The sequence below is a fragment of the Zonotrichia leucophrys genome, chromosome 7 (genome assembly GCF_028769735.1).
Source record: "Zonotrichia leucophrys gambelii isolate GWCS_2022_RI chromosome 7, RI_Zleu_2.0, whole genome shotgun sequence".
NCBI lineage: Eukaryota > Metazoa > Chordata > Aves > Passeriformes > Passerellidae > Zonotrichia > Zonotrichia leucophrys.
This window is the reverse complement of record NC_088177.1, coordinates 26,720,657-26,743,834: the sequence shown is the minus strand read 5'-3', so window position 1 is coordinate 26,743,834 and position 23,178 is coordinate 26,720,657. Positions and strand designations below refer to the sequence as shown.

Below are 23,178 nucleotides of genomic sequence, written 5' to 3'. Positions count from 1 at the left end.
CTCTTAATTCACCCAGAAGCACTGCACTCCAAGCTGCATGCAAGCTGTTAGTCCTGGGTGACTTCAGGAATAGATGTGAGCCTGGGCTGATTTGCTCCCCAGAGGTCCTTTCTTATGCATTGGGTGGAATACAAAATATAATACCATTCACGGCAAACCCTCAGGCAAAGTCTTTCCTGTAACAGAAAACTCCCAATGACATTGTCAGGTACGTGCTGCAAACCAAGCACCTCTTCCCAAATGCAACGCCTATGATTAAATGCACCATTTAAACAGAAAGCAGAGCAGCAAAACACGTGCATGCTCACTTTTAGCTGGCTGAGACTACTTCTGCAATCACCTTGTTCTTACTCATCAAGTCATTAAATGACTTAATATCCACTGGACATCAAGGAAAAGCTTCCATCAAGCAGGAGAGCAGAAAGTGTGTGATTAGGCTGCATACTATCACAACTATACAAACACCTTATGAAACCTCTTCTACCACACATTGCCCTTGAAAGTTTCAGATCATTTCAGGGCATGAAAAAACACTAAAAAATGTGTGTAATTTACACATGGGTGTCCTACACTTGCAGAAGCCCATTTCCATGGGCTGTCCTGGGTATTTTGGAGAAAGATACAGAACAAAATTCCCAGGCCTTAATACAGATATGCTGGGATGCTGTCCCAGAACAACCACAGGAGGTAAAACCATGAGGCATTGGCTCTGGCTTCTTTTGAACCCATCCCCACTGCCAGCTGTGGGGAGGGCAGTCCAGGTGGGCACTCTTAGAGCAGCCTCCAAAGCACCCCAGTGTTACCATTTTATTGCAAAAGAGCCCTACCTTCCCAGTGATTTCTCCTGGGCACCTCCTCACAGCAAAACCAACTCCAACTCTCTCCTCAAGCAGCTAACCCACCCTTTTATAGCACCCATCCTTATTGGACACAGCTGTAGCCTATTAAGGGCAGGCCTGTTCCCAATCTGTGGTGATTAGTGCAGCTGCAACTCCTCAGGGGTGAGATTGCCTTCTGCACTCTCTCTGTTCTCTTACTTTCTATCCCCCCACACGCCAGGAGTCCAGCCTCCGTCTCTTTCAGACTGAAGGACAACTGGGTGGCTGAGAATACCATTGTTTTGGGACTGAAAAATCTTTCATTGTAGCACCAGGATTCACAACTGCTCTGGGAAAGGAGTTATCCTGGTTTGTAGCTTATCAGACAAGAGGAGATAAACGAGTACTGTCAACAGGAAAAGCCATGGCCAAGCATTCACAGCTCCTCTTAAGTTCAGTTGCAGTAACACTGCTGAATTTTGTATAAACTTTGTAACAAAGGGACAGTAACTACACTAATCAGAAATATTTTCCCTAGGCAAGAAGAAATGATTGAAATAACACGCTACAGCAGGCTGTTACAGTCCTGTGGTCCTGACAATGCTGTATTGAAACAAAAAATGATAGTCCTTAAAAAAATTTCCTTCATACCCAAGCATTTAATCTCAAATGTCAACAGTAAAGCTATAGCAAAATGAGTTTAATAGGCTCTGTGGGCACTCAAGATCAACTGCCAAAGAAAGTAGAAAGGTAGAATTGAAATGGCCCACTACATTTCTTTTCTGCATCTATCACCTAAAGTTATAGCTAAACTAATTTCTAAAACATACTGCAAAAGGAACTTCACACAGCAGGTTTTTAAAAACTTAGAGATCCACCAGCAGAGATGATTTAATTGGTTTGGGACCTATTTTTCAGATTGGTTTCTTATGAGCACTGTAAAATGCCTAATCCATCCTGCAGAAGATTGCTCAGTCCCTCTGAAGGGCAGTTGTTAACAGCAGGTGCCATGGGGCACTGTTATTCAATAGGAGTCTAATTTATGACTGGCATTCAAGGACACAGATCCAGCTGTATAAAGACAACTCCCTGCAACCTCTCTCTCCCCCCAGAACTTGAGATGCTGGAGCATGCTGATTTTTGAGACCTTCTTCAGTGACTCTAGAGGTATACAGAAAAAGAGGTAGATGCCTTGGAATACATGGTCTTATATACTGACATGGAATACTGTGCTGCAGTCTCTGGCTTTGTGATATTGAGCAAATGTCTTTGTCATTTTTATCTACAGGGGTGGCTGACAAATGACCTACCTCTCAATCTAATATATTTACTTTTGGAAACCAGCAATGTTATTCTTGCTACTGCTGGTTTCATCATTTCTCAAATTAAAAAATGTTATGGCTAAACTTTTAGTTAGTAGAGCAAGGCAACTGATTTTTCATGTATGATACTATCTGACAGCTTTTCTTCCATATGTGCTAGATATAGATATAATTTACAGGTTATTTCCTGCCAGCCAGGATGATAATCTGTTATTACTTGAGGAAGAAAATACTTATGGTGGTCCAGATACAGCGCACTGGGCACCTAAAGAGTGATTGTAGATTTTTGTCTGTTGTCATATCACTAAGACACTAAAAATCCCATCCATGCTTCTTCAAAACAGCCTAAATTACAGAGCAAGCTTACTTAGCTTGTCAAGTCACTTTTAAAAACTGATTTTGGTTTTTGGAGAACTTTTTCCTATGTTTTATAACTCATTGCAAAGCAATCTTCTTACAAGTGTTTTTCATACACGCTGTCATTCTGAAGTCTTTAAAAATTGTTATCCAACACCAACCCTGCCCTCTCCTGTTACAAGGGAGAGACTACTTGTAGTAGTTTATTAAAATGGCAACATGTTGCCATATTAAAATTTCTTTTATGTTCATAAATGCCAGTGCACTTATTTTAAGTCACCATTACCTTGGGCATCTTAGATTACTGCAAGGCCAAATGATCACCTAGAACAAGAACAGTTTATATAAAATAAAGTTACACCTGAAAGATGACGAGGCAGATTGACTTCCCCGACTGTTTTGGTCACTAACCCTGCCTAGATTGGAAGTTTTCCCAAGTACAGTGGCTAAATAGTGTGTATGTGCTACTCTCAGGGGCTAATTTTTTTCCTAGAAGTGTTTAATCCCACTCAAAGCCCTGACAGCCAGAAGGTGGATCATTCTGCCACTGTGTTACCCAGTGAAGGTGCAATTAATATCAGGTTTATTTTGAAAACACATGTCAACAGGAGGAAGATGTACATATCAATCTGGTGGAAAACTGCACACCTTTTAGTAAAAAATCTTCATCTTTAGCTCTATTTATTGTTATAACTTCATTTAAGTGCAAGAAATTTTCTAAAACTTCAAAAACTCAATCTGTTTCAAACCATAACCATATAAAGGTAAATAATTTGTGACACCAAGTAACTTCTAGCTTTTACTTTGGATGTATATGGAGAAAAATCACAGGCAAACCCAAAGCATTATTATTTTTAGCTGACCTGAGGGATTTAGCAATTTAGGTTTGAGATAGAGATTTTTATAAAGGATTAGCTGCATATTGGCTCTTACCTTCCTAGCAGTGGACACTTTAATCAACATTTGGAGAGAAAACCATACCAAATTTTGTCTCTCTCAAAACATTTGGACTAAACTTGTTAATAGCCTTGGCCCAATGACAAAGGTTTGACCCCACATGCAAGAACTATAGGAACCTGATGAGTAAGTGATTGATATGCTACCTTCAAAACTGCAGCTTGGGATTGCATTTTGCCACAATATTGTACAACCCTTGGCAAGCAACCAGCAGTCTATCCCTCCTTACACCATCTGGAGGAAAAAAACAACAGCAAAAAAGCCTCGGCACACTCTCTGTTTTGGCAAAGACACGTGTGGGAGAATATCCTACCTCAGCCAAGCTGTCTTTGGCTTCTAAGAAGAATCTGGCTGATTCAGAAGCTTGTGACAGCCTCTCACTGTGTTTTCATTTTCTGTCAAAATCAGAAAATCACATCCATCTTCAAAATAGCAGCATATTCTCAAATGCTATTCTATTCATGCCACTTAAAGCTGCTAGATGCACGATCAGATTTCCTGTTAAAATCCAATTAGGTTTCCAGTTGAACTTCAGAGTGATCTCAGGAGAGTTAAAGGATCCAACAATTTATTTGTTATTGTGAAAACAAAAAATAAAGTTTAAAGGGAGAGTATTTTTCTTATTTCTTGACAAGTCCTTGAATTGTTTTCCAAAACTTTCCAGTAGATACTGAAATTTAAACATAAATATTTGATAGGCAGGCAAAAGCTTTTTGGTTTTTTACTTGTTTGCAATTGATGCAAGAGGAGGAAATAGCTGAGTGCTTGGTCTTACTGTTGTGTAAGGAAATCTTGGGGCTATTGCTACAGTTCCCAAGGGAATAAGGGGAGCCCTCAGTTCTCACTCATTTAAGACAGGAGTGTGGTCATGAAGACAGGTCTGCCCCATTTTGCCTCATCCTCTCATTTCAAAGTGACGATGCCCCTTGGCTGTGCTGGTCCAGGCTTTTGTGTGACCATGAGGCACATCTGACCAGGGAACTGATCAGGCTAAAAATCATCATGAAGCATTAATGAATGCAGGGGTATTTTTTTTGGCACTGCCAGCTTACAGACACACTGGCTCTAGTTTCCCAGATGCAAAGAAATGTTTTTCATCTTGATCTCATGTAGTTTTTTTATCAGCTCCTGCAGCACTCACCTCCAAAAACAAGGCACAAGCAATTGAGGAGCAAGATGAGCCCCTCTCATTTTCCCTGTTAAGGAGGGGACCATTAATCCCCTTCACCCCCTGAGGGGTCCTGGGTTCTGAGAGGGCCATGTCCTGGCTGGAGATGAGAAACTTCCTCGTGGCAGCCCGGGGTGACCCAAGGACAGGCAGCCTTGGCCCTGCCATGTGTCCAGCAGCATCCACCACTGCTCCCCTGTCTGCTGCAGGAGGCACCTGTAGCAGGAGGCTGAGAGGAAAATGATCTGGAATAAGGGTTAGAAAATGTACAAAATTATTTGACTTTATCTCAAAAATTGCTATATGGAGTTTAATTGATCCAGCCAGGGCACAGGAGGAGGAATTGAAATGGAGTTTTTTACCCAGCATATTTTTCACAGAATGAATTAATGCCTTGCTGAAAAGGAGATTTGCAGTTGGCATTTCAGGCAGCCTTACTGCCTGCCTCTGGAATTATTTGCATTGTTGTTCACACAAAAGGAGAATAAACTCAACCACTTGACTTCCTTTTCCCTGAAATATATGTCTAAGATCACAGTTCAGAAAGGAAAGTAAATGGCAGATGGCGGCATCTTTGCAAAGTACACACACTCTGAGCTATACAGACAGGGAAATTGTTTTATTCAAAGAAAAACACAAAGGAAGAGTGAGAAAGAATAACAAAGCAGTGAAGTTCTCATTAAAAGTGGGGTAGCTCTTGGTTACATTGTTACCACATACACAAGAGACAAACAAGAAATTATTTACATCCTCTGTTTTGTGGCATTACTCTTCATTACATCTGGCAAGAAAGGTTTTTAAAGAATAAATTGAAAATTTGTGCACTTAGATCATTTGTCCTCCTCTCACCTTGAACCATTCCCTATGGGGAGGCTTCACTCTGCAATCCAGGCAGGATTCCCTGTCTTCCTCTGTGCACCCAAGAGCGTTTAGCCAGACACCACCTGCCCTTCCAGCAGCTCCTGCCCCACTTTCCTGAGAGTGTCAGGAAGTCACTCCTTTTCTCCCAGGCAGCAGGACGAAGCATTACTGATGTTTGCATCAATTTTCATGTTTCCTGCTCTTTTTCCACATGAGGAGAATGAATCTGAGCACACCTGCTTCCTTGATGGACAGACAGAGTGCCAGTGGAGACAGACCCTGGCTGTGCCATGGAAGGGAGCCCCACATGGAGCACTTGGTCACACAGCAAAGCAGGGCTCCTGTGTGATCCCACAATAGCTGGTCCTACAGCTGCTTTACTGCATTTCTTTTCACTTTTGCTTCCTGCTGCCTTTGATATCAGAGTAGCCAGGAAATAAATGGAATCAAAAATTGCAGACTGCTTTAAAATCACTTTTGTTCAAGAGATCTTTCAGATTAAAATAATGCTGAAAGGAGATTGCTAAAAGTGAGAAAAGTTTTCAGTGTGCTGAGGGAGCCCTACACAAGAGTTAAAACAAGCTCAGGAGAATCCCTGTTGTTTCCAGCCACCTAGATGAACCAAACACCTTCCTCCAGAGGTCTTGGTTCACATTATTTATATAGCAATCTCTTCTGATTCTGCTCAAAGACTAAGCACCTCCAAAGTCTGGAAAATGATCAAAAGGGGTGTTTGATCTTATACTGCTTCTATAAGAAAAATCTCCCAGAAGAGTGTGTCTCTGTTAAAACTACTCTATTTAATTCCTACAACCCTGTGGTATGTATCAAGATTTGGACCCTTAAATTGCTTGGCATATTTTATGACTGTGTTATCTGCCTCCTTGGGGTATACAGCTGCTCAGTGAGCTTGTGTTTATAGAGCTCTTGAAGGTCCACAGATGGAGAGTGAAGAGAAGCAATCTATATTTTTATACCATATATTCATGTACCCTCTTTTTCCTTAAGGCTTGGCCTCGAACACATGGATAACTAAGGTTTGATATGATTCCCTTGGGCATAGTGATAGAACATATTTTCTGTTTATTGCTTCACAAAGTTGATTTCTATCAGTATTGCACTCCATTCCTATCCTAGCAGGAGCCAACACATCCCAAAGAAAAGTGGGTGATAAAAAGAGAATTTTGTCTGTTGAGCTGCATCAAAATCAAGGCAGAATCAAGGCACAAGACACCAAAGCAGAGAAACCTCACTGTGGTCTTCAACACCCTCACAAGGGAAATGTGAGGGCCAAACATCAGTCTCCTCACTCTTGGGACCAGTGACAGGACCCAAGGGAACAGCATGAAACTGAGTCAGGGGAGGCTTAGGTATCAAGAAAAGTGTTTACCCAGAGGGTGGTTGAGCACTGGAACCGACTCCCCAGGGAAGTGTTCACAGCACCAAGCCTGACTGAGTTGAAGGAAGACAATGCTGTCAGGCACATGGTGTGGCTCCTGTGGGGTGCTGTGCAGGGCCAGGAGTGGGAACAGAAAACACTGAACAACACTGAGTACAAGTGGCTGCATAATCCTCTCTGGAGCAGTCCTGTAATCACACACTTTACCTGTGCCACAGCAGTTTCAGTAAGAGTCAGCATAGAGGAGCAAGACTGTTTTCCCTGCTTTTCAATCCTGAATATACTTGAGGTCATCTTTTATATAACACTTCTTTGCCTTTGTTTTGAGAAATCCTTCAGTAATGGACAAATGAGTCTACATTTACACCTACATCAGCCCGCTACAGACCATGCAATTACAGGTGGAGAAGCCAGCTGAAGAGTTTCCAATTATTCTGGGCAGCTCTGGTTATGCTTCCTTAATCACAATAGGGTAAAGAGAAAACAAAATGTACTATCAGCATAATGAGCCCACAGAAATGGCCCATTACATTTAGTGACAGACAAACACATAAGGACAAACATTAGGAAGAAGTTTGTTTAGCTATTTTCGTAGTTACCAGTCACTGTGAATACCCCTAATTAACAATGCCCACAGACAAAAGATGTAAGAAATTAGTTAGTATTCCTGACTGCTCACAGAGATAGCTGGGATTTGAAATTTGTGTTCCCTAGTGAAAGCTTTTAAAGTACACATGGAGGACATCTCTAAGGACAAAAGTGATAAAAGTAAGTTGAACAGGAATTCAGATTTACTCTTTACCAAAATGCACTTCTTCCTGCTGCTTTATCAGATACCTAAGATTATCAGCCATATTCTGCCCAGCTGGGAGATAAGAGTTATTAACAAAAAAATCTTACAAAATATTAATCAAAAACACTTTGCAAGAAAACTTCCTCAATTTTTGCTTTTAACAATTCTCACAGGAGCTGGGTTAAATTCTCATCTGAGCACAAACAGACAAGTTGTTTACTGGTTGCCTTCTACAGAGACACCCAAATTTCTTTCAATGATACCAATACACAGTTTTCACAATTTTCATAAAGGAGATACAGTGGAAAAATGAAGAAACAGTTTTTCGAGCAAGTGGGTTGACTAGGTAGGCATAGCTGATAACCCAGAATGGGTTTTCACCTCAGCTAAGGAGGCAGCCACCCATTTATGATCCCAAACAGTATTTTTCAAACATCCTCTCAGCTGAGGACACAAGCTGCTGCACTTTTGAAATATCATAGAAGAATGAGAACAGTTTTACTCCCATGGATTCACCAGGACATATATTTACCAAATAACTACAGCATGTACTCCGTTATTTGATTCATCACAGTTATTACGAGCCCATTTCAAAATCATGCCACAAGAGATAGGGCCTCTTGTGTTGAATGAATGTTTGAGTGTAACATTGCCCAGCCATCTATTCAACTGCAAGCTTCAGGAACCTAAATGCTGACAAATAGTCTGGGGTCATGTCTGTGAAATGCTCCATATGTGCTAGCTGAGTCTGATGCTAGCTTTCTCTCAAATGTTAACAGCTTTGCAAAACAATGCCCTCTCTTCTGCAGCAGAAATTTTTCTTGTTCAATCCCCAATAAAAGTAGGTTTTGATTTAGGTTTGAGAAAAACCTTATCTATCATTTAGTTATGACAAAGTGAAAAGAAACCTGTTTCTTTGTTCCAAGGCAATGATGTGCAGCTAAAAGCCAGAAGTGCTGGCCCTGAGCTGCGCTGAGGTCAGTGGCCCTGCGAGCTCCCACACTGGCTGGTGGCCACACCAACACTTCTGCAGAAAAGCACCACTCCAGGTAGTTCAGGGAACAATTCCTCTTTTCAGTCAAGGAGCGAGTCCCTTTCCCAACAGGCCTGTCCCTTCTCTGCAGGGTAACTCTTGGGAAGCCGGGGCAGAGCTGCAGGTGGCAGCTGGAGCAGCGCGGGATGGAGCCCCTGGAACGCGGAGCAGCGGAGGGCAGGGGCACAGGAGGGGGCACAGGAAGGGGCACAGCCAGCCCTGCCCGCCTGGTACTGCCCAAACTGCTCCAACTGCCAGGCTTAAGGCAATGCTTTCAGAAAGCCCTGACCAAGAGAGCCCCAATAAACTGGGGGATCTCAGTCATGACTAATCAGCTGCCAAAAAGAGTTCCATGATTTGTTCTTAAACATGAGAAAGAAAGCAATTAAATTGCCATTTAGTTGTTTTATGTGGGCTGTTTCAGCACTTCTTCAAAACAAAGAGAAAATCCTGGTTTTATAGATAGATTCATTGAAAAAATCTGAAGTGGAAAATACAGATCTCTGTATTTTCCTGTATTTTCACTCAGGCAGATTTACTTTCATGTAGACAACGTTTAACTCTTAAAAGGCTACAGCAGCTCTTTAAAGATTAGGGAAATTTCAGTAGGACAGAAACTTATGCTGAAAATTCTATAACTTGCATTTTCCCTATGGAAGCTTTTGGTAAGATTCCCCAGTGGACAGTACATTCTTACTCTTAGTTCACATTACAAGCAGGTGGTAAATACTGAAAAACAATTTATAAATACTACATTTATTTCCAGAGATCAATTCTTTGATTTAATGATGAACTACAATCAAAACCCTCTGCAAATCAGCATTCATGAAAGGAGAGCTGTTAGTATGAAATATGTACTTGTGCAAATACTTGCTTTCACATTAAGGGTCTGCCTAGGGTAAAGTCTATCATCAATATATTTGTGAACAAGGAATGATCCAGAAAATATTTGCCCTCATTGTCTTTGAGGAAGAGAAGGGAAGCCAGCCTCTTTTAACATATGACAGCTGTGAACCTTCTTAATAGAAGAATTTCTTTGTCTAAAAAACATGGACCTGAAATGAAGGTTTGTACTTTTCTCTATTCAGCCCAAAACCGCGCCTTCTGCATCTGTTACAGCCCCTTTCCACAATGTTATAGAGAAGAAAGTCTTTCTTTGCAGCACTGATTTGGTTTCAGATGCATTACACCCAGGCAGAATAAGCATTTAGAGCATTTAAGAAACTTTAAATTAAGTTCCCAGAAAGGAGGTTGCAATCTTCTGCTAAATCACCTGTGCCATCTGTCCAAAATTTCCCCCAGAAACTATGAAAACATACAGCTTAGAACATAAGAGATCCCTGGATTTCCATGTAGATGTGTTCTTAATGTTCAGCATAATTATCTTCTCAACAAGATTTAGTAATTATGACAGACTTTTCCTTAGGTAATTTACAGATTTCATAAATGGTGAAGACATTTCAGCATCTTGGTCTATATACAGATGAAAGCCATGATCATAGAAAACTTACAAAAATGTCTCTTCAGGGAAAATGAGAAGAGTTTGCTACATTTACTAAATAATTTAGTGGCTGCATTCCCTCTTTTTTCCAGGGAAAGGGAAAGGTACCCTTTAGCAGAGATGCAGAGTGTTAATTTGACTCAATTGTGTTCTGCCTAACAGACTCCTGGGTGTCAGGATGAACAGCTGTGATCTCCCGTGGCTTCTCACCCAGGGTCATCCCCAGGACTCAGTCAGCATCCTGCACCCAGCACCTCCCTCAGCAGCAGTGGCATGGCATGGATTACAGATATGGCAACCAGCCAGGCTTCAGGAGCTGTGGCTTCTATCGGGCACCTCCACTGTGATCTACACACATTATTGCAACTGCACTTACATAGGACAGGCTTTTTTGAAAGAAAGATCAACAGCCTCTCACAGAGACAGCAGCATTCCAAAATATTGGCAAAATATTGTCCTTGATGAGTGACGTTAGCTGAACTCATTTGGCATCTGCCTGAAAATTGCCCATGAATAGTTATCAAGATTCTCAAATGTGCTCATTATCTGGAGGATTATTCTTCATGTGCAGTCAGCTCATAAAAGGTTTGCTGCAAATACAGTCCTCATCCAGACAATTACTTACAGAAGTTACACAGTACAGCTTTCTGTGCTCCGACTGGCTGGCTCCTCTGGCTGGCACAACTGAGCTGTGGCAAAGCTTCGTGTCACAGTATGGAAACACAATGCTGAACATTTGCTTTTTGCCATCGTCTATCCTCAGTGATTGAGTCCTTTATTACTTATAGTATGACTACCAGGTTAGAAAAGGGACATATTGAATTAAAACAATTTTAAAAACAAGGATCCAAGAGCTTAACCATTGCTACTGTCCTGCTAGAAAGCTTTCTTTCACTTGAAAGAAGAAAGGAAAGGGCATGACACCTTCTTTTGCCTGTCTACTTATCCCTAAATGTGATAAAGTCTATTCCAACAGACTATTTCTACTCCAAAATCCAAAGCTGATAAAAGCTTTTCACTCTCCCTCTGACATCCCTCCTGGTTAGAAGGTCTTCGAATTTCAACACCAAATTAAAGATCATGGCACAAGTGAAAAAAGAATATCCTTCTAGTGATGATATACTGAATCCATCATCTAAATGGAATAAAATACAATATATAAATGAATTTGCTACACACTTAAATATTGAAGGCCACTTTTGAAATACTTACAATTGATGAGGTTAAAAATATTCTGAATAACTTCTGGCCAAACTGCTAAAGGAAGTGCAGCAATGTGGGCATTGAAGTGCTTTCAGTCATTATTCTGATCATAGTGGTCTTAGTTCACATACTTTACTCCTCCTCTTTTCCAAATGAGTAATTAACACAAAATTTTTAATTCACTGTAGTTTGAGTACATGAGTTTTACACTAATTTCCCTCCATATAATTCACATCCTTGACATACAAGTCCCACAAGGCTGTAAATTTGTTACAGGTCACAAGACATGACCGCAAAAAGGTCTGCTGTCACAGACTTTGATACTGCGAATAATTTTGCAAAATTCCTAGAATTATTCCTGTGTTGCAGTAAGCCTGAGTTAGGTGTTAGTTTAGGATCTTGATTAATTAGCATCATCTTTAATAATGGAATTTGGCTACCTCTGAAATTCTTGACTGCTAAATCATCACAAAGTAAGTCTTTCCCTGCTTAGTTCATATTTCCTGGCCTAATCAAGCTAGGTATTTTCTTACACAAATACAAAATACACATTATTGAAATTACTGGGCAGGACCAATGTTACCAGAAATAACCTGTAGGAGCATGTGCCCTGTGGCCAGAAAAATACACAACATAGCTACTTATCCAACCCCTTTGTGATCCTGCAGAGAGGAAGCAAGATCAATCCTGGATGCAAAAATAATCTCACCTAAATTACAGACCAAGACTTCTCAGCTACTTGCATTAGCTATTTGTACTTGTATTGTATTCACACTATTTGCCAATTTTGCTTATGCTCTTTTCTTTCAAATCTCTTCCCCACATATAGCACAGAGCTCAAGTAAAGAAGGAATATGAACTTTAATTTTTACATTTTCACCTCACAAAAGCTGGAATAGGAGGAAGCTCTCATTTTGGTTTTCCCCTCAATCTTCCTAAAAAATAAGTAAATATAAATTTTCACTCATCAGGAAAACTCCAGCCTGTGCACTCTTAACCACTTCACCTGCACTTTGCTCAAAAATTCTGCAGGGTTGGTGTAGAACGCTCCAAACCAAATCAAACCATATCAACTCTTATTGTTTGTTTTAAAAGACAAGTAGACCAAAATAAACCCCACCAAATATTCAACAGAAAAAGATAAATTTGTTTCAAGACCCAGCAATCCAAGGGTCAATATAAGAAGCATTCATCCCACACAGCCACCTATAGATTTCATAACTGAGAAAAAAATTCCCTACAACAGCTCAGGATCTTTTTTCAAAATGGAGTAAGGCTTTTGTTTCTTCTAATCCTTTCAGAGCACACAAGATTGGATATCACAGCCATGACATTACTGGACTGAAAAGCAATTTTATGTAATTTTGCAGTTTGTAAGAGGCATTGGTTACAATTTTTCTTTCCCTCAGATCTGCACAGTGCTCATGGTAACTAATGCACCTATCCTTATGAAAGAAAAGATGTAGAACATCATACACTTTTAGATAATGCAATATATAGTTTCCTAAAATAATACATCATATGCAGAATATTACACTTACTTGTGAGACCCTAATGCTGGAGTCCATTAAACACACTGACTTATGCATCTCTTGCTCTACAGCTCCAATCCACTACTGCTGTATTTCTTTCTTTATTAATGCAGTTTTCTAGACTTGACACTCTTGTGTCTTCATTATATTATGGCTTTTTGCACTTGGTGGTTTTCCTCACTGGCATTTCCAGTGGGAGCATTAGCAGAGCTTCACAGTGAAGCCAGAAACACAACCAACCTACCAGACCAGGGATGGATTTTGCCTTTCTTAGAACTGTATCACAGCAGGTTGCTAAAGCATGATACATCCCCTCTCTGGACATTACAGTGGCATCTGTGTATAAATTTATCACAACCACATCTATTTAGGAGGTACATGTGTCTGCCCTCCCAAGATTGTTGTCTTCTGCAGCCCTGTGGAGCAATTAGAGATCCCACTTAAATGCACTGCTCCCAAACATTTGCTGGTACTGCTTGATGGGAAAAGACTGCAAACCCTGAGTCCTGTGACAAGCAATGAAAGAGATCATAGCCCACCTCTAGCTAATTAAATTTCCCAGGTATAGGGCAAAACGAATTGATAGTGATGAAGCTCTTAGACAAAAAATTCACATTACCCTAGTTTGTGAAAGGGAAGAGCAGCATGTGAGTTCCGGCCATTAAACAATTAAAAGTGCATGTAATGAAGATTAGCAGGACAGGACTAGCTGTAAGAATTTATAAGGAGAATACAGTCTGTATAGATTTAGCAAATGTTCAGGTTGTTTCTCTGTTGTTGTTAAACCTCAGTGTGAAACTATGCACAGGGTACCTAAAAGTCCTTTCATTCCAATGGCCTGCCTAGGGGGTGGTCTGGCTGCAGTGTGTCAGTGGTGCGAAATCAGAGAGGACGTTTCTAAGACAAGGCTTCTATTTTTTTATCTGAATACATTATTTTTTCTATTCAAAGTAAATGTTAAATATTTCTGAGAGTCTCGCAAAAAGCTCCTCTGTTGCATGCTTCTACTATCCTTTAGCTCTGAAGTAATGCAACAGTAAAACTCAGGAAGGTGGAGCCTGCAGGCACTCTCCAGCTACTGATGTGCCTTGGAGGAGTCAGCACTGAGCTGGCAGGCTTGAGGCAGCTTGTCTCATTTCCACAAAATTATTATAAACTGAACTGGTTCCCAGCAAAATTGCCAAGAGCAATGGAAGGTTCAGGACAGTAACACTCCCTCAATCCAGGAAAGTCTCAAAACTACCTGATGCTGGAGGCAAGACTGGAACAGCCCAAGATGGGGCTGCCAGTGCCAGAGCCCTGTCCAGGCAGGCAACTCCCTGCACACCAGCCAGTGAAGTACCACCACTACTAGGCTGCCATCGTGATTCATCTTGCATGGTGCACAAATTAGGATTGCTCATGGAAAGACTGGTTTGGGGGGAGAGGAGAAGGAAACCTATAAGAATAACTGAACTGTGTTATTTTATTTTTAGATTTTTATGGAGTCTACTTGAGCGCTGATCTTTGCATGGGTAAGACAGCATACATATCTCTCTCTCTCTTCTGTACCTTTCCCAATCAGTTCCATTCTGTCTGATTTCCACCAAAGTGTGTTCTTGTTAGCAGGACACATATTAACATTTAGACCAAATTAGACTTGTATTTGTCTGCACAGTGCCACAGATGCTGCTGATCCTAGAACAAAGTACACTATTTTTCATTCTTTAAATAATTTTAAAATGTTCCACAGGACATTTTGAAAGATTGGCCAGAAGAAATGCTAAGAAGCAAGAAAATGCTAGAAACCATAAAATTATTTTCATATACTTTTAAAATTATCTAAATGGTCAGCATGCTATGCATGCTTATCTTCTTTTATATAAAACCATCTTTGAGGAATTACCAATCATAAAGTCATTACTTCAGTTACACTGCTCTATTCCATTACACTACCTTGCATTTTGGTACCTCAAGAGAAAAAAAAGAAATATCTGAGAAATGCATTAAGACACTTATTAATGGCCAACCATATATAAGCTCATTTTTCATGCCCTAGGCTTTTATGGTCTCACAGTGGAAAATTTTTCTTCATATTTTTCAGAAATAACAGAAAATTCCAAGAAATGGAAGCCGCTGCCAGTGAAAGAAGAAAAGCTGAGTATCATCAGGGTTAATAGCTCCTATTTGAGATCCATGAATGATTACAGAGTTACTTTTCTGTATCGAACTTTCAAGTTTCATTAATAATATGCTGCCTCTCCAGGACACAGGTGCACTCACGCTACAAAGGCTATCGGTTCGTCACGTGGAATAGAAGAGCTAGAGGAACAATGGCTTCAAAGGTCTCGTGTTTATACATTTTGACAGTAGTTTGTTGGGCAAGTGCTCTTTGGTACTTGAGTATAACTCGTCCGACTTCTTCCTACACGGGCCACAGACAGGTCAGTAGCATATCCATAGCCAGAAAAAACGTTTCCTTTGGCAACATAAGAACTCGACCTATAAATCCACATTCCTTTGACTTCCTTATCAATGAACCCAACAAATGTGAGAAGAGCGCCCCATTCTTGGTCATTCTTATCAGTACGACTCACAAAGAGTTTGATGCAAGGCAAGCCATTCGAGAAACGTGGGGCGATGAAAACAACTTCAAAGGAATTAAAATCTCCACACTGTTTCTTCTTGGAAAAAATGCAGATCCTGTGTTAAATCAAATGGTAGAGCAAGAAAGCCAAATTTTTCATGACATTATTGTGGAAGATTTTATCGACTCTTACCATAACCTCACTCTGAAAACGTTGATGGGGATGAGGTGGGTAGCAACATTTTGTTCAAAAGCGAAGTATGTCATGAAGACAGACAGTGATATTTTTGTAAATATGGACAATCTTATTTATAAGCTGCTGAAGCCTAACACCAAGCCAAGGAGAAGGTACTTCACAGGTTATGTTATAAATGGAGGACCAATAAGAGATGTTCGCAGTAAGTGGTACATGCCCAGAGATTTGTATCCCGACAGCAATTACCCACCCTTCTGTTCAGGCACTGGCTACATTTTTTCAGCTGATGTAGCAGAACTGATTTACAAAACCTCCCTTCATACCAGACTTCTACATCTTGAAGATGTGTACGTTGGACTCTGCCTTCGGAAGCTGGGCATTCACCCCTTCCAAAACAGTGGCTTCAATCACTGGAAAATGGCCTACAGCTTGTGCAGGTACCGCAGGGTGATCACAGTGCACCAGATAACACCAGAAGAAATGCACAAAATTTGGAATGACATGTCCAGCAAGAAACACCTTAGATGTTAAGATTTTTACAGATGTAAATACCTTTTTTTAAATTTTGGTTGAGTTTGGTTATTTTTTGACAAAGTGATCTGCTGACTTACAGGTTAAACTGTGGGATATTAACTGTGAGAGGCTTTTTAATGACTGATTTTTCATTCTCACTTTGACTACTGGTTTACAAACTTCAGGCTCTTTTTCGTAAGGACATTATGCCAACTGAAAGAATCTGGAGTCAAATCTCAGATTTTGTAAATTTTCATCAATTGCACATATCCATTCTTGCATCTGTGTGTAAAAGGACAGTAATAAACTATTATGAGCTGCTTAACAATTCACACCCCAGCCTCTGAGATAAGACTCAGGCTCTAAGAAATGAAGAATTACAAACATACTTTTATTCTCCTTTTGACACCCTACAACCGTCTCTATTTAGAGCCTTGTTAATAAATTAAGCAGCATACATTTGCACTGAAATGTTGTACCTACTTTGACATGTGTATTTTATAGTACTTGTGCAATTCCCAAATAGCTTACTAATGGTGTAATAGCAGAATTTAGACAGGTAAGAACATCAAAGTTTCATTGGCCTTAGAAACAAACCCACAAACTGAAATATATTTTCATCCACCAAATGGCATTACTTTAAATTATTTCAGAATAGCCCATTTCTTTACACTTCTTAAATAGCCCATAAAATATGTAACACAATTTAAAAATTAAGTAAATCTGTAGGTGAAATAGGGCAAGGGAGATGTATGAAAAACTATCTTTAAAATATATGAGAAAAGCATGAATATCTTAACTCTTAATTTCAAAGCAAGGCAATGTCTGTCATTAGTATTAATGGATTCTCCATTAAACACCTTGAATAGCAATATATAATTATCCTGAATGGTAAAAGTGTCAATAAACAGCATATTTCAACATCAGTCAGTGCACTATTTACCTGAAAACAAGTAACACAAAAGCAACTTTTTAAGGGGAAGCTTTACTTTGTGCTGCAGTACATATAGAAACAAGTCCTAACAGATTTTTAATGGTGTAGAAATGAGGAATTTAGCCCAATAAAAGAATGCAATCAATTTTCTGTTGACTGAACATACAACAGAATACATAACATATATGTACAAATTTCACAGCAAAAGAGAGGGGTTTTAAGCAAAATCTATTAAAGCTACACAAATTATATCCTTTAAAAAACCTTTTAAAGTTCTCAGTTTACTCATCACAGTCAATACTCACTGAGGTCCCACTCAGGAGATCAAGTACACAAGACTTATTCAAATTTCATAACATGCTTAAATGTATTTTGAATATGAATGTTTATGAAATGTCATGAAAACTCTTTGATAAATTCAGGCCATCTCTATTCAGTACCACCTTATAATAAGGAGGTGAAACACGGTATTGCTCAGCAAATAACTTGGAATGAAGAACTCACACACAAGTTACAAAAAACCAAAACTCACCACGTGTATTATCAGCTGAAGATTGCTCACACCGTGCTCAGCACACACAGTCTCATTCATTGCAGCTGGCATTATGTGTAACATATGCAAAACTGTTAAGTCTGTATGTTATTCAGAATGTCTATTAAGTTGTCAGAAATTAACTGAAGAAGAATTTAAAGGGAAACTTTGACCTGATTTTGCCATAGACATAGCCAGCACTTGAGAACAGTAACAGAATGAAGATGCTATCCTAAAAGGTTTGCAGTTTCATGGCAAATTGTTAGTCTTGTTCACAGATGCAGCGCTATCATTTCAAAAGAAACTACTTGTAAATAAGGTAAAGTGTACCTGGCTTTTAAGGCACTAGCAGGAGCCGTCTCAAGCAAATCTATGTCAGATCTGAAGATGAAGTTACACAATAGGCAGCCTAGGAGTTACTGTTAACAGGAGCTTGTGTACCCTTCATAAATAAAAATAACCCAAACCAAAACCCCAGTAATTTTATAAGAACACTAAATCTCTTACAGCGTAATTAAAGAGTTATCCTTCCCTAGTTGATCTAGTCCTTGTTAAAGCTGCTATGCCCTATTAAATCCAGAACTTCCAAGGTACAACTAATTGCATAAGTGAATATGTAACACACTTGATTGGGTGAAGTTCAGATTTCCTTACATAAGTCCCATAATATTCTTGTTTATGAATGGAAATATCGGAGGAATTCATCCCCAGCCCTTGGGTAAATCAGATAGCACAGATGCCATCCTGCCCAGAACACATTTGGTAATAATTTGAACCTGCAGGCTGCAATCACTTCTGCTATCCCTCTGCACTGTGCAGCAATTTGGGGGTTCTGAATCACAAACAAATGGATTTGGTTGCCTTATTTCTGCTGATGCTTCTGTGGCCTTTGCTTAGTAACCAGGAGGACAGCAGGGCTCCCAGTCCAGATACCTCAGGGCTCAAGCAGCATGGTAGCCTTGAATTTCTCCTAACACAAGTAGATTGCATTAATAATTGCAAGGTACACCTTGAAAACAGTATCTGAAAAAGTGTATTTCCTGCCATTTATAAATAGACAGACCTTCAACAGAAATGTAAATGTTCATCTTGAAACTGATGTACATATTTCTAAGGCATTTTCTTCTGTATTCAGCTGTATATATGTGTCAGTCTGCTTGCTATGTAGAATTCTGTTATGCATGGAGCTGAGTGAGGCATTATATTTGTCCAGTGTTTCAAGAGCCTTAAGCATGTGTGCCCTAATTTTTGAATGTACAAGATACTTTTTCTTTTGCTGTCAAGTGAATTTAAAACAACACAACAAAATCCTAATTTTCTACTTGTATTAATTTTCTGGTATTAGATTTCATTAGCTCGTTACACTTAGATTTATTGTTTTCACTTTGCTCATAAATTTCACTATTGGAAACTGGATATGGAAAGGAAGCAATACATCTACTTATAGGGACAGTCTTCCCTTCCACTCAGTGGTATTTGTGCCATGTGGGATACTGTTAAGAAACAAATGTTTTCAATAGACTTCCTTTAATCAAAAAAATATTTACATTACTTAAAGGTCATTTTGTTTCATTGGGCATGGGACAAATGACAACTTGGTTAAACATGCTGGCTTCTCGTCACTTCAAAAGTTTGACTGTAATCATATTTTGATTCCAAAATGCATATGAAAAAAGCACATTGAGCGAAGCAGCTGGGGGGAAAGTGCCTCTCTTTAGGAGGAATTTTTTCACAAAAGCATTTTTTCCTTTTTTATTTTGTTAAAACTGTGAGAGTATTCAAACAGAAGCCTCAAGGTTCATTTTCCACATTTCCTAATAATAATGTTAAGTACTAATTTTGATTCTTTGAGGGTTTTTTGTCTTTATAATGTAGATGGCAATGGCAATTTGTAAATGAAGAGTGTAATTAACTAGAAAAGCTTGTCAACAGTAACCGAAATTTAGGTGTATCATTATATATGACTGGCTGTACTTATGTATTTATTTGTCTAAATTGTATATATTGTTTTATCTGTAGTGTCTGTAGGAGTGCATTCTTTTAGATTAATGTATTATTTACAGTTTTGTGGGATTGCCAGCAAAGCTGCTAATCAAGATACTATTTTTTTGTATCAATGTCAAATAATAATAAAAAAAATCAAGTGAAAAATGGAAGGTGTCCTGTAAGTTTTCTTCTTCGCTTCTTTCTAGAAATGTAAATTGTATTACCTGAAAACAAGTGAATTGGCTCATTTGTCATGAGGAAGAATATTGTGCTGTTAATGCAGATTTTTTTTTTTTATTAAAATAAATAAACCAAACAAAATACTACTTTAATTCATTATTTGCGCAACAACTTCATCAAGCTGATGTCCACCCGGATCAGGTGTATTACTTCATCTAAAGCTTGTGAACTTCAAAGCAGTAATATTAATGCAGCCATGGCAATATCTGGCAAAGCAGCACACGGGCTCATCCCCTGCTCTGCCCTATTTAGCTGCTTTGGCACCCCCGGCCAATGAGACCCAGGTTTGGCCATTCTGAGGTGGCAAAGCTTTTTGACACCCTCAGCAGGGCTCTTCTGCTGCTGGCATGGTGTCTTCATGTCTGGGCTTGCAGCCATCAAAAGCTGCACACAGGAGAAAAGGAGAAACGTCCCAAAACCCACATCTCATAAAACCACAATAAAGGTGTTTGAAGTTGCTGTATCATCAGCTGGGTCACCCATGCAGAGGGAAGGGGTCCTCCCAGTCTCTCACAGACACAGTGACCATGACAGAGCCTTTTGCTTTCCCCACACCCCACAAAGCACCAGCAAATAAATGAAGAATCACAGTCTGAGTACACTCAGATTACTCAGGAAGTCTCATGTAGCCTTTGTTCTCCCAACACACATATCTTACCATACTGTTTTGTCTCTCAGGGAGGTCTGGCCAACTTTAGGGTCCTCATATCGAAATAAAAGCAAAAAACCTAAGTAACACAAAAGTAGGAAGAAGTCCCTTTTCTTGTAAGAATGTCAGAAAAATTCATCTCTCCCCATTCTTCCCTTCATTTTCCCCCTTCTCCCCTGCAGTTTCCTACATAGAACAAAGTATCCAAGCTCTTTTCCACTGCCCTTGGAGCTCAATATCCAAAACTCATTATTCATGAAATGGAGGGAAAAATAACCCCACCCCTGAGAAGAAAGGTAGCTTTGGCAAACCAAAGTGGTCACCAGAAGTAGTTGCAGCCTGCAACAGAGTCCTCAGGCATCCCAGCAATGTCTGCAGCAACGCAGCAACCTTACAAACCACACCGAGATGCTTTAAAGCAACCAAGAGTTTCACATACAGCAAAACCCCTCCAATCATTTTCATCTCTTGTTTCCACCAAAGCAGCCTGAGTCTAATTGCAACACTTACATGGTGTTTAATTAATAGACAGCTTGGAGATATACAGATATCAGCACTAGCAGGGCAGATTGCATGTAGCTTGATTATCTTAATTACAAGCATTCTATTTTCTCATTTACTTAATTGATTCTCATAGATTTTCCAGAGAAATTTGCAGTGCCCTAAGTGAAAATAGCATGTAGAAAACCTTCTTAAAAGTGCTGACACTGGCCTGTTACAGCAGCAATGCACCAAAAAAGGAATATATATATATGACACAGAACATTGTACTGAATAGCATCTGCTTCCTTTTCTCTTGTTAAAAAATATGAATTTATGAAATGGAAGAAGAGGAGTCATCTGGGGAGAATTAAAAAAGAAAGAGTGTACCTTATTTATTCAACTGCACCTGCAATTAAGTTGTGTCAAGTATCTCCTCTGATGACTTGCCTAACACAGGAAAAAAACCCATTTTTCTGCTAGGTCTGCATATTAGCTGAATCTGCATTATAGCTCTGCCTCACCTGAAAGAGCCAAGAGCAAGAGGCATTTATTAGTCATGCAAGATTTATCCTTGAGCACTTGTTCTGCAAAGGCAGCATTACATATCAAGCTGGACAGAATTAAGTGTTGTGGTTTTGTAATGCAGACAACTTTTATTTGGGTGAAGCAAATACCCCAAACTTGAGGTGTGCTGGCTAACACTTACCATATCTGCATCTATCAAGCATCCCTTTTGTCTTTAAGAGCTCCTTTCTCTGGCCTATTTTCTAACATGACATCTTTCTCCAAAGAGAAACAGGACCTCCAGGTATCTTAGGGTAGCAGTAAAAGCAAGGGGGAAGCAGAGAACACTCCACAGCATCATTACAAGCTTTTCCCTTGATTTACAAAAGTCACTTAGCCACTGTCCTTCTGTACTCTCTATCTGTTTCAATCTGGTACATTTCCCTGTTATTTCCCAAACTCTTTCCATTTTCTTTATTTGATTTTGTATGACTCAGCATTCTCCCATCTAAAAGTATCAATTCAAACCAGCCACAAAGACAAGAGCACAGAGTTTCTATGAAGAGAGGGCCCTTACCTGACACCTTTACAGTCCTACACTGTCTAATACCTGGCAAACTGATTTCAGCAAGTTTCAAGGGACAAGCACTTTAAGTTGTTTCTTCAAAAATCTTTTCTTTTATATTACCTAGTTCAGGTATGTGGGGGAAAAAAGATCTATCGTCTTTCATCTTGCCTCTGCCTGCAGAGATAACTATCACAAGTCTAAGGTTGTTTGGCTTTTTTTCCTTTTACCTTTCCTCACAACCTTGGATAGTTCATCAGAACTCAAAACAGCATTTTTTCATGTTTCACTTTAACTCCCACTTAATCAAGTATGCTTTTTTCCACAATTTCAATGTTTTAACCTTTTTATCTGCTTCTGCTCTCTGTGTCGCCTCTGCTCTACTCATATCTCCCTAACAGTCAGACATCTGGTATTGAATCTGTTACCAGAGTATTTGCATGAAGGCTGAGCACAGCAGTACTTCTCTCTGTCGCTGTCTTTGAGCTATCAAAAACTGCATTATCAGATTCGTTTCACCACACAGGACAGCTTATCTTACTGATATCACATTCACAGCAGAAGATGAACTTCCGCCAGCCTCTGGAACAGACACAGAGTCTGCGAGGCTGCAGCAGCTACGGACATGGCAGGTGCTGTACAGGGAATGTCCCAGCGCGCCGTTCCCGAGGCTCCGGCACTCCCAGGGACACACCTGCCCCGCTGGGACCGGGGTGACACGCACGGCCGGGGTGGCACAGGCACGGCCGGGGTGACACAGACACGGCCGGGGTGACACAGACAGCCGGGGTGACACAGACACGGCCGGGGTGACACAGGCACGGCCGAGGTGACACAGACATGGCCAGGGTGACACAGACAGCCGGGGTGACACAGACACGGCCGGGGTGGCACAGACACAGCAGAGGTGACACAGACAGCCGGGGTGGCACAGACACGGCCGGGTGACACAGGCACGGCCGGAGTGGCACAGACACAGCAGAGGTGACACAGGCACGGCCGGGCCCGGCGCTCCGCCGAGCTCTCCCAACAAGGCAGCGGCCGGGCTCTGATCTCCTCCAGCCCC

The 23,178-nt window shown here is 40.2% G+C and overlaps 1 protein-coding gene and 1 long non-coding RNA gene across 11 annotated transcripts in view; one reads left to right on the top strand and one right to left on the bottom strand.

Annotated features, from left to right (window-relative positions):
- Window positions 1-883, bottom strand: part of LOC135450292 (uncharacterized) — a 108,667-nt gene extending 107,784 nt beyond the window's left edge. For 5 of the 6 annotated variants that reach the window (XR_010441000.1, XR_010441003.1, XR_010441004.1 and 2 more), the window contains exon 1: window positions 828-872. This is a non-coding gene — a long non-coding RNA (uncharacterized LOC135450292). Of the gene's footprint in view, window positions 1-827 lie in introns of all 6 variants that reach the window. The other variant, XR_010441001.1, reaches the window with a different exon arrangement.
- The window catches only part of B3GALT1 (beta-1,3-galactosyltransferase 1), a 172,888-nt gene extending 152,955 nt beyond the window's left edge, over window positions 1-19,933 (top strand). For all 5 annotated transcript variants that reach the window (XM_064718325.1, XM_064718328.1, XM_064718327.1 and 2 more), the window contains 2 exons: window positions 14,420-14,458; window positions 15,028-19,933. In XM_064718325.1, the coding sequence (XP_064574395.1) occupies window positions 15,257-16,237 (981 nt within the window). In that variant the 5' untranslated portion in view covers window positions 14,420-14,458; window positions 15,028-15,256 and the 3' untranslated portion in view covers window positions 16,238-19,933. The remainder of the gene's footprint in view (window positions 1-14,419; window positions 14,459-15,027) is intronic.
- Window positions 19,934-23,178: the final 3,245 nt, after the last annotated feature.